General features: G+C 38.5%; 1 protein-coding gene across 5 annotated transcripts in view; it reads right to left on the reverse strand.

The window, feature by feature from the left end:
* Positions 1-12,518, reverse strand: part of LOC129767756 (uncharacterized) — a 35,141-nt gene extending 22,623 nt beyond the window's left edge. For 2 of the 5 annotated variants that reach the window (XM_055768936.1, XM_055768933.1), the window contains exons 1-2: positions 12,328-12,517; positions 11,737-11,853 (exon numbers count right to left, since the gene is read on the reverse strand). In XM_055768936.1, coding sequence (XP_055624911.1) covers positions 11,737-11,812 — 76 coding nt within the window. In that variant the 5' untranslated portion in view covers positions 11,813-11,853; positions 12,328-12,517. Of the gene's footprint in view, positions 1-11,736; positions 12,301-12,327 lie in introns of those variants that run through there. The other 3 variants (XM_055768935.1, XM_055768938.1, XM_055768934.1) reach the window with 3 other exon arrangements.

The following is a 12,518-nucleotide window of genomic DNA, read 5'->3' on the forward strand; positions in this document are numbered from 1 at the left end:
TGTATGTCATCTAACCCGTTTGAAGGATACAAGTACATACAGGAAATGATTTTTCCAGGGCATCCATTTGATGTATCAAAAGAGAAAAAAATACAGATTTTGAACAATGAAAAACTCAATTTAAAAGCGATTACTACACACAATCACAGTCCTATGTCAAGATCCCGTCCGTGCCCCTAGCTCAGACCCATCAAGTTTTTCTAATAAGTTTTTCATGTTTTCTTTGAAAAAATTACAACTAATTCTAGTTTTGTTTGAAGTCAAGATAGCGATATAGTATATAGGACAAAGTTTTAGATCTTATTGAAATATGAACTTTTGTCGATGATGTAAGATTTCTATCTTTCATAGTTTCTGGAATATATGCCATGCTTGTATGGAGACCCCTGAAAGAATAATTTTCTACTCGTTTGTGTGTAAATTCTCGAAGTTTGAACAATTTCCTACATCTCATCCTTCGACTAGAATTTTGTAGGTATTATAGTTTTTGGGTTTTTTTTTTGTAAAAAGTTCACTCTTTTGAAAAAGTGCTCTATTTCTTTTTTGAAGTTTTTAAATATGCAAAGTTATGTAACACGTTGACTGACATGACTGACAGTATAATGTATATGATGATAAAGGTAGAAATTGATTTATTTTTTTTCGCAGAAATTTTACTACTTTCGAGAAGACATACCTTCTTACGATAAGAAACGATGGCCATACTACGTACAAAAATTTCCATCGAGTGAATTATAATTTTCCAGTATTAGAGTGACTTGGAATCTTGGAATCTGAGCGTCCAAAAAATTAGCGATCTATGGATGAAAAATAGCAAATTGCTGATGCAATAAAATAAGCAAATTGGAAAAACTTTTTATTACGTAGGTTAAAAAATACGAACGATTTTTCCAAAAATCATTCACTGTTTGCGCATTTTAAAATAGATTCTGAAAATGGTTAATAATCATCAAAAAATCGGTTCTAACGCAAAACAAAAGTTTATTGTATGTATTAGTTTTGAATGTTAATGGAAATCGCTTTTAAAATTATTTTTATTGAATTTTCATGAATATTCTTAGAGGGGTTAGTTGGTCACATAACAGTGGGACTAGTTGAGCATACGAATAGCACCGTTGTAGAAATTACTCGTTTGAGAGCAACGCACATAAAATTTTCAGGTATGCCGCGTTTCATTACGCAAGCTATAAACAAATATAGAAAGCATATGTTTTACTGCTAAACCCAGTGTATTTGAAACGAAACAACCTGATACCAACCGCCGCACAAACCACTTGCAATGTAATTGTCATATTTATATTTTTTGCTATAAAATTTTCATTAAATATAATAAACGCTAACATTGAATATCAGAACTCACAATAATGCATCGAGTAATGTAACATACCTGGAGGTTATTTTAATACACTTTGAAGCGAACGGTACAAATGTCATCAAAACAAAAGCAAGCAAGAAACCGGCTGTGCGCCGCGAGGATGCCATGTGATTTTTTTCAAATGTCTTCACCATAATATCGGAGGAAAGTTCTTCACACAAAAACGGAACTATGATAACTCTATTTGTTTAATTCAGCTTTGAAGTTTTGGTTGTAACTCAAACCATATCCATAAAACTACGAAAAACCTTCAATTTGTGAAGTGGTCGTTTGAAAGATCTAGGTTAGTTTATTGTATAGTATAGGCCCAAAATAATAGAAAAGCAATGTCACGATCATTCGTATTTTCGAGTGCAAATAAACTAATGTCTTCGTGAGACAATATGTATTCAGACCGCTTTATTCGCTGAGACTAAAGTCTAAAGACTATTTTTGACGATATTTTCAGCCAATAGTTAGAATTTCATGCAAATAATATCTTTTAAAAATTCAGTACGCATTCATACTGAAATGTCTTCACATATTTCATAATGTGTTCAAAATGTTTTCACAAAAACAAATATCTTCAAAATGAAGACATGTCTTCAAACCTGGCATCTCTGATGCGCGGCAAAGTAGAAGAGAGACGAAATCGCTAGAAAAGACCGCCTAACTAATTTTCCACAACGATGAGAATTTTCAATTTTCATTATTTGTTTTTTTACTTGACTACATGATATCTGTTAACTGTTTTTGTTTTGATTTGATTAATTAATTGAAATCAAGGAAACTTCTGATGGAAAAACGCTTATTACTTGCTCAAAAAGAACATGCCTATTATTGACCAACTTACCCCGTGTGTGGGGTTAGCTTAACAATTTATTCTTAAATATAAAGACGTTAAATGAAAGAAAAATGTCAAATAAATGTTTCTCTAGTTATTTTTTATTGGAAGGGTAAAAGATAAGCTTCATTGTGGTACATAACATTCTAACGCAGAACTTCGTACTACAAAGTTATAGCCAAATTTATTCAAAAATGACCAACTAGTCCCGTCCTACCCTACCCTTCGCATTGCTGTTCTACGATATCAGCGCGTGGCCTGACGGGAAAGTCGCTATAAAACCGTGTGACACTCAACGTGTTAAATGACCGATTCACTTCCACAATGTTTCACTGGTATCTGAGATGGTGCCTAAGACGAGTTGGCATGGAACTCGTCAATGGCAACAATAGTTGGCATGCCTTCTACTCACTCCGATCATGATAAGATTTAAAATAACAATTATTGAATAACACAATGCGGTTTAAACACCTAAAATAAGAAACCCGACACTCCTCATGACCTCTGGAGATCCAGCTATGCAGAGCCTTTCCTTTCGACCGCTTACGTAACAAAAACTTCAAACAATTTTTAATCAGCTACAGAAGCAACAGTGAAAGGGAGATGATGATACACGAAAAGTGTCATAACAATGGCAAACAGTAGCATGTTACAAAATTTAAAATCGATTGTATGAACGTTATCGAACAGTGCGCTTTTGTTCAAAACTAGATCAAATGGATTCAGAAAGGAAAGCAATCATAAACAACAGCTGTACTTGTTGTCTGGCGAGTTTATTCAGCTCCAGCCACCGGGACAGAGAGACTCACCCGAATAGCGAGCCGATGAATTTGTTCACGAGAACTTCTTTCTCCACACTGTTGGCCGGCTGTATCCCACTGAATAAATGTTGTGTAAGGTTTACTTTTGTGGATCCCACTAAAACTCATAGCAAAGGAGCGAGGGGTTTGATTTTGCCATCTGATGATTTAAATAAGTTATCTGAGAAGCATGTCCACATACTACGCGGGTAATTTAGACCGGTGTGAAAGGAGAAGAGGTAGATAAGTACAGATAATAACCACTTAGATAAGTTGATTAATATTCAAGAAACTTTTCATTTTTTGAATGCCAATATAGTGATTATTATTAGTGATGAAACGGATAGTAGTTTGGCCGGATACCGCGCTCCATTCCTTAGAAGGGAGGGGTGTCATACCATCATAGAAACATTTATCGTACCCAAAAACCTTCACATCCCAAGTTTGGCTCCATTTGGTTGATTAGTTCTCGAGTTATGCAGAAGTTTGTGTTTCATTTGTATGGCAGCTCCCTACCCCCTAGAGGGGGGGGGGATGGAGTGTCTATACACCATAGAAACGTTTCTTGCCTCCTAAAACCTCTAAAAATGCCAAATTTGGTTCCTTTTGCTTGTTTAATTTTTGAGTTATCCAGGAATTTTATGCTTCATTTGTATGACCGTTCTTGATTTGGCGAGAGATTTGCAGGTGTGAACAGGAAATCAAGGTTCTCGTCACAAACAAGACACTGGACTCGGTAGAAGGTACGAAAATGTCCACGCTTGTCCACTGTGAGGGGCGTGGGGTTTAGGTAATGTCCACGTTGACATGCTCCTTTGTTTAAATAAAACATTCACGCTTACATCCAAGATGAATTAAATGTATTCTGCATTTTCAACATTTTTGAACTTTACGCCCATTCTAAATAATCTATTTTGATCAAAACAAGGGTTGAGCTGACTGGTTAACAATCTAATTTTTTTATAAAGCTGAACATCTTCCCCGAAATTGATTCGTGATCCCAGAGGACTTGTCCAACTTTCATCATATATACGCATAAATTCGAGCTTGTCACTAGCAAACACATCCCAGGCGTGTGTCATTCGGCGTCGAATTATCAAAACATGAAATATATTTAAATATCCTGTTCTAATAGGAATGAATTTTTAAACTAAACGCAATTTATTGAAAGTTGCGCAGTATGAGTCGATTTATCCGATGTGTTCTGAGATTGAGTAATACTATTTGGTCGGGGTTCTGCCAAAACGAACCAAGCGCCAAAAACATTATTTTGAGATATTTCGATTTGAAGTTTGGGCTCCCACTAATTGACTGTGTCTGATCCGCTCACGTGTTACAAACAGGGTGTCAAACATAATACTCCCTTTCATGCTGTAAGCACACAACTTCGTCAATTTCTGATTCAGAACCTTTAGGAAAGTGAAAGAAACAAAATTATGTTGTTGCTGGATACGCAAAACTTCGTTTTCCTTGCAGCCAGAGCGAATCAAGTACATGCTAGCTATTAACATAATATCGTTACACAACACATTAGTATTTTATTTATTTATTCTTAGTCTTCGGTGTTAAATCGTACAGACTGTGACTTAAACTAAACTAAATTTCTAATTCTGTTAACGAACACATCCTTGCTGATACAGAAATCAAAATTGTCATAAACTGCGTTAAAAGCACGAATACATGCACTAAAAGGATTGTTGAACCCGTAGTTTGTTCTGTTATCTGGTAGTCGAAGAGTGCGAGACGGGACGTTTATGTAGATAATCTGAAGTGCCGGGCAATCCATACGATTTGTGAGAATGTCGAAGATAAACACTCGCTGCAGCTTCAGGCGTCTGGCTGATAATGTCTCCAAACCAATCAGCAGGCAGCGTGATGTGTACGGTGGCAATTCGGTAGGGTTAGCCCAGGGAAGCTGACGAAGAGCGAATCGGATGAAATGCTTCTGTACTCGTTCAAGTTTCAGACCATGTGAGACGTAATAAGGTGCCCAAACTGGCGCTGCATATTCCATAACACTGCGTACTACGAAGCAGTATAGTGATTTAAGAGCATATACATCAGTGATGAATGCTGTGTGGCGACGGATGAATCCCAGTGCAGAGAATGCCTTGGCTGCAGTTGACACAACATGTTCACTGAATCTCAGCTTACTGTCCACGGTCACACCTAGGTCACGTATGGAATTAACCCGCTCAAGAGCGGTCGAATTAATATGGTAACTGAATTTAATAGCGGTTTTACAGCGGGTAAAAGAGATAACTTTGCATTTTTTGATATTTACAGTCATACCATTTGCATCGCACCACAACAAAAGTTGATCTATATCAGTTTGCAAAGCTTCACAATCCAGGACGGATGCAATCACCCGGAATATTTTCAGGTCGTCGGCAAAGAATAATTTTTTCGATGACAAACGGTGGGCGAGATCGTTTATGTATAGAACGAAGATAAGAGGCCCGAGTACGCTTCCTTGAGGAACTCCAGATGTCATGTTAAACGATGCCGAGACTTCGTGATCAACTTGTACGAAAGCTATCCGCCCGGTAAGATATGACTTCAGCCAATCAACTATCCAATTTGGGAAGCCTAAATCTGAAAGTTTGTCGACAACGAGGATGTGAGGAACCACGTCGAAAGCCTTTGAGAAGTCCACGTAAATCGAATCTACTTGGCAACGGGATTCTACTGCTGGAAACAATGTGTTACTGTATTCCATCAGATTGGTCGTCGTTGAACGACGCTCGACGAAACCATGCTGGAATTCGCTGATTAAAGGCTTGGCAGCATTATTCAGAAAACGATGGACGACTGTTTCGAAAACTTTGCCCAGACAGCAAAGTATCGATATTCCACGGTAGTTTTCGACGTGATTCATGCTTCCTGCTTTATGGATTGGGACCATTTTAGCACTTTTCCACATTGACGGAAACGTACGCTCGGCTAATGAACGATTAAAAATTAACGTTATAGGTGAAACCAGTTCGGCTGCGCATCCCTTGACGATGAATGGCGTCAATCCATCCACACCAGGTCCTTTGGAAACATCCAGATCGTTCAGCGCTTCGAAAACGTCTCTAGTAGTAAAACGGAAATGAGGAAGATACACATCATACGAAGGTGTGAGACGGAATGTTTCCGTATTCGATGCTGGAGATGTGGATCGGAAAACAGTTTGAAAAAATTCAGCAAACAGGTTGGCGGCTTCTTTGGCTGTGCTTGCTCGGCGTCCTTTATATTCCACATTGCATGGAATGCGTTTCGATGATTTTTGAGCTCTAACAAAAGCCCACAAAGATGAAGGATTCAACTTCAAATCAGATTGGAGCTTATCTACGTACGCTGCATATGTTGTCTTAAGCAGAACATTATATTCACTTTCAATGTGTCGTAGGATGTTGCTGTTTTCTTCAGATCTGGCACTAAAGAATCGATTGCGGGCTTTACGAAGCTTGTTGCGCAAGTGACGGAGCTCGGGCGTCCACCAAGGTTTACGGATAACAATGAAAGTGCCAGTGTGGCGACGTGGAACTAGCTTATCGAAAACGTTATGTAGCGTAGCATAGAAAGCAGCCACAGTTTCATCCAGTGGAGTACAGCTCAAGCGTTTTGTAACGGCTCTTGACTTATTTCACAAATGGTATATATATTGCCTCACATTTGCTGATTTTGACAAAATAATATCTCAATTAATATAAATAAATTGATTGAGGAATGCATTACACTTGGTTCGTTGTGATAGAACACAATTTTAAAAAATGCAGATCAGCGCTTCTACACTTTATGGCAGCCCTTAGACTGTCTTAAGGTTTATCTGTTCTAATGTTTTTGTTTTTATGATCAAACATTCTGTTGTTCCATTATTATGGTGAGTTATGATTATCGTCAATAAATGACGTAGTTGCTCCAATATTGTCGTACATGTTGTGCTTCACACGCCGCACCGATCCGCAGGCCATTGGATAATGTTGGCCTTATCAACGACAAGACCAATTATGTCGTCAAAAGAGACATTCCAATAAGCAAGAGCCATTGACTTGTAGCATGTACCATGTTGAACAGATGGAATTCCGCCTTTACTTACCAAATCCCGACGACATCTGATTCCAGCAGCTGTCCGAAACAGAAAAATCTGTTAAAGATCTGGATCTGCCTTCTTGAAGAACACGATCTCTAAAGTCCGATGCCATATTGTGGGTTTATGGTATGGATTGCATTACCGTGCCAAAATTTCAATAACCGGTAAATTACCGGTTAAAAATACTTTAAGAAAAACCATTTTCTTGAAGAAACGGCTTTTACTTATAATGATTTGTTCACAAAAAATTGCAAAATGTTTTTTTACTACTTAGTTTGTTGGTTAAAGTAATACTAAGTTTTACTATACTCACGTATACTGCCGTTCTACGCATAGTTTTCCCATGTTCCAAAATCAGCAACTGAGAAAAACGAAATCAAAGTTTTCTCACATATTTGTCTACCAGAAGCTTCAAGCATTTCAATTTAGCAATACACCGGTTTTTTAATAAGCACTATACTATTGTTTAATGAAATGTGATGCAATCCCCTCACTGAATTTATCAAGCCTGATTAAGTGTTCAAAAAATCATGGTGGAACTGTTATGCCTAGAATATCAACATGGGACAATTGAACTTGATGTTGTTTTTTTATATACTGGGAACAAACAATATTTTTTTGCGTTTTTCCGAAAGATTATTCATAGAAACACCGTTTTATGAAGAAATGAGTGACAAAATTCGAACTTTCGGCAACTAAAGTATTCTTCTAAGGAAGACCAGCTAATTGTCTTCAATTCGATATGTCGATCGTCTGAATGATCCAGTAGTGCAAAAGTTATGAATTTTTAAAAATTCATTGTTGGGCAAAAGGCGAAAAAATGGGGTTTTCGGACCACCCTAAAATGGAAATAATAAAAGACGGGTGGGTAATGTCGGGGACATAACCGGAGTGACGTAGGACTATACAAAGGGGACAGCTTTTGTTAAATATATATATTAAATATATTGTTTTATTTTCTTCTCCTACGTGAATACCTACCTATCTACCTGAAAAATGGATTAGTTTACTGTTTACTCTTTATGAATATGTTGATGGTTCTGAAAAGAACCTTTGATGTTGTGTTTTTGTTATCACTCGATATTCCCATCTTGTTCGGTTAAACCTTCCTGTTTAGCTATTGCGTTTGCCACTCGCCACAGCTTTCACAGTTGGAAAATTTCTTCCCATCCAGCTTGTGACATGTTGTTCAGTAAATTACATTTAATGCGACGTGCCGGAGAAACACTTTGCCACTCACTGAAACTAATTGTTGCCTTGATGAGCGCCGAACCGAAGCTGCTCTGTTCTTGATGCGGGTTTTCTGATTGTCGTGAGCAGCTTTGCAAGCCAACTCGAGCACTCCGACGGCCGAAACTCTATAATCGCTGTTAGGTATACTGGTGCTCCGGCACCAATCCGTTCGGCCTAGTTACCCTTGCGGAGCAATCAGTGAATGCGACCAACAGGGAACTGGAGACCTGCACGGTTCGAGTGGGACTTTGCCTTTCCCTTAACTTGTCCTCCTTTGTTACGTCCACGATGCCGATGCCGTACAACCACACGGGTTTACGGTTTGAAAGAAAATAAGATATTTTTTTGGGGTACGCGTGTTTTATACTCTAGCGGTACACACTCACAGGATAGAGACAAATCGGCAGACTCAGCCAGAGGGGCGAGTCCCACGAGACGAACGAATGAGCGTTAAAAGGGAGCGATGGCAAAAAAATACAATAGAGGCGAATGAACTGCAAAGTTTAAAGCCTCTTAAAAACAAAGAAAGAAGAAGAAAAATACATTCATTACGATTTGTTCGCTCGTTGGATTCACATGCAGGCTAAAAAGGGTCCTTTTCAGGATCACAAAATTATCTTCAATTTAAAGAGTTTATTGTTTTGTTATCACTCGATATCCTTCATCTTGTTCGGCTAAACCTTTCTGTTTAGCGATTGCGTTTGCCACTCGCCACAGCTTTCACAGTTGGAAAACTTCTTCCCATCCAGCTTGTGACATATTTTACAGTAAATTACATTCAATGGCACGTCGCATTACCACCACTCAGTATCGGATTGGAGGTAATTTTAACCTGTAATTGAACATTTGCGATGACAGCGGTACAGTGTCGACTTTCAATGTGGGGTCATAATTTGGACCCCGAACTCTATGTTTACAAAAATGTCCAACTAAATATGTCGCATTACTGGTCCGTCCAATTAGCTACATGTCGATATAAGTGTAAATTACTGTACTTTCAATCTAGAAGCAATTTAAGAATTGGTGAAAATCAATAAGCTCAGAACAACTGCCAAATTCACATACTCATCATATCCTGGCAAACAAATTATGAAAAAATCAATTTGTGTATTATTATTATTTTGGATATTGTTTTAGAAAGCATTGAACTGTATTTCCTAAACTCTTTTTTTGAAGGTTTAATGGCCCTGAAAAGCGCCTTGTTTTATGGAATGGTTCCAATTTAGAAAACTTAGTACTCGTGGTTTTGAAAAAAAAACCATTTCGAACGCCCTCGATGTCGCCTTGTTCTGGATTTGCCACCAAAGCAGTTTGTATAAAGAACAAACTTTTTTCTTCTGCTACCTGATGCCGTTTTGCGATTGCGTTTACCACTCGCCACTCGCTGCAACTGCCTGTTGTCTTGATGTCCACCGAACCGAATGTGTTCTGTTCCGAATGCGGGTTTTCTTATCGTCGCGAGCAGCTTTACCAGCTAACTCGATCACTTCGGCGGCCGAAACTATATAACGCCGACTAGGTGGACTGGTGCACTGGTACTAACGCGCTCGGCCTAGCTACCCTTGCGGGGAACTCCAGATCAACACGGTTCGAGCGGGATTTTGCCTTTCCCTTCACTTTTCCTCCTTTACCATGTCCATACATGGCTGCTTGGGTTGGTTTGTTGATGTGTTGTGATGCGAACCGATGTGGTGTACGGTTTGAATGAGAATGATCGTTACGGCAGCGGAGCGGGGATTTTTAAGCTGACTGGCTGGCTCGAGAATTACGCATGTGTGAGACTGCGACCAATGTTTCGTTCATTTTTTTCTTTTTCCTTTCCAATCGTGGTTCATTCTATTTCGCTGCTGCTCTGGTTGCCCGTTTAGGTCGGTTCGATTTGAGGAGCACAAAATGGACCAATCAAAAATGGGCACATAGTGCATTTTTACAATGCTTGATATTTCACAATTATTCAATTATTTATCTCAAGAAAAATGAAATGTTATTCGTTATGATAGATGCGTAGATATATTTCCTATCGATTGATGCAAAAACCTTTGCGATCTATTGAGAAATGCTCGAGTTATAAGCGTTCCAAATCTTGCATTTTTTCCTACTTGTTCAGTGCCTAGATTTCCATTTCACCCCCTATATCTTCCGGTTAGACGTAGTCCTACGTCAAAAAAAAAAAAAAAAATACGGGTCTAATGTTTTGCGTTAAAGAACAAAGTTACAACTTTTGACAAAAATCTGAGAATTCCTATATCGGTTTGGCATGGAATGGCCGTAAAGACTTTTTAAAAGTATTTCTTTTAACCCTTTTCCGGGTGCTATATTACCACCAACGATTTCATAGTTTTTCTCTTCTTTAACAATAAATTATCACTTCTAACCTTATGTGGTAAGGTAACAAGCTCTGATGTGCCTGATTTTTTTGAACGCGAAGAAATCAAAAGCTATTCATTTTGGAGCCATTTTCGTGTCTCTAAACTCCCAATTTAGAGTAGCAAGGGCAAATTTCCCTAAAGTCTTTGAAAAACAGTCAATTTGTTGAAGTTTTCAATACATATTAACTGTTTATGACAAGCTGAGTCTGTTCATGATTTTTGTTCAAAACGAACATAAAAAATTCAAATACAAAAAAAAAGAGTTTTACCATCAAGTGTTTACCGCAAGACGGACAGGTGGCAACTATATTACCACCAAAATAAATCAATGTTTTTGATTAAAGGATTAAAGTGTTAAACCAAAACTTGATTATAGCGTTCAGTGTGTGATTGAGCTTTGCCCGTTGGCTACCTTTGATCTGAATAAGGAAACCATTTGGAAGAATCGGCTAGCTAGGCCTGTTGAGATGTCGAAATGTTGTGATGACTCACATAACATTTATTACTTCTAATAGCACAATGTCTTCACTATAACAATATATATATAAACAATCAATGTTCATGGTGAAGAAGACTAGAAAGGTCTCAAAATATTCAATAAAAACATTGCGAGCGACAGGCAGAGCCACTGTTGTAATAATCCAGAATCGTATTGAGATTATGATACGTCATTGCTGTTTTGAAGCATTTGCGCAATGTTATGAATGTTAGCTGTCCTATCAGCTATTCCAGTGTGACAGGAGAGGAACATTAAAAACATTTGAGATGTTTAAAATTAATGACCAACAACCGTGTACCAAAAGAAAAGCTTCACTCGGTCGTCAACCTAATAATATTGGGAACGTTATTCGTTACCACAGAAAAACCTGTTATTGCTGATTCGTTTTCTTCTTTTGTGCCCTCACAGAAAAAGCTCACTTTATTTTCTCTCTTTCTCATAGTGCAAAGAAACTCCATTTTCTAACCTCATTGCTTCGTAAATAACTTTCGGGAATGCTGTTGATCACAGAGAATTGTAAATCTCTCCCAATTGTGGCTGTGCAATTCAAAACACTTACTTCTGGGCGCCCTCAGCTTCTGATGGTTCTCCTCCGGGCAGAACTGCCAGCTTCCGCTTCCTGCCTGCTGATCCATTTGACCGGACTAAGCTTTTTTATCCCTCGGTCTGTGTACTTCTGTTATGATTGGAGAGAAAGTTGGTTTCAGATAATTGCAGTTACACTTGGGTGTCACTATTATTCCTTCTTTTGAGTCCACACTATCGGTATGTTGGTCAAAACGAGCCAAGCAAAAGCTTGCCTTCACGTTTGCTAGTGCTTCCGGCATGAGCAAACATCTAAATGTTATCAGCATGCAACATGTTGAATTTTTTTTTTCTAATCAGAACCAACTAAACTAACGCAAATAACACCAACTTTCACCAGGGCAAAATCCTCTATTGAACCGCTAGTTTTAGCGATGGTGGACTTGATTAATCTTCTTTCGCTTAGTGTTCTTGCTGGTGAGGAAAACGGGAATCACGATTGCTGCAGCCGAACGAATTGGGAAGGGAAAAATGTCTTCCCGTTCTGCTGCCAAAATGGATGATCCCGCTACCTTCAGCCAAATAGCAGCGTATTTGTATCACTTATGGTTTAACGTTAACGCACCTGTCAGCGACTCGCGATCGAAAACAATTTGCACAACCCGGAGTGTGGAATGAAAACTAAAGAACAAATTGAATGGTTACAGAAATTCTACGGTGTATTCCAAACACAACACATTCGCGACGACGACAAACGGGATTTGACTCCGTAGCAGAGTGGCCTTTTCTTGGAACCCAGGCTGACAGCAGACGTCA

This window comes from Toxorhynchites rutilus, chromosome 2 (genome assembly GCF_029784135.1).
Source record: "Toxorhynchites rutilus septentrionalis strain SRP chromosome 2, ASM2978413v1, whole genome shotgun sequence".
NCBI lineage: Eukaryota > Metazoa > Arthropoda > Insecta > Diptera > Culicidae > Toxorhynchites > Toxorhynchites rutilus.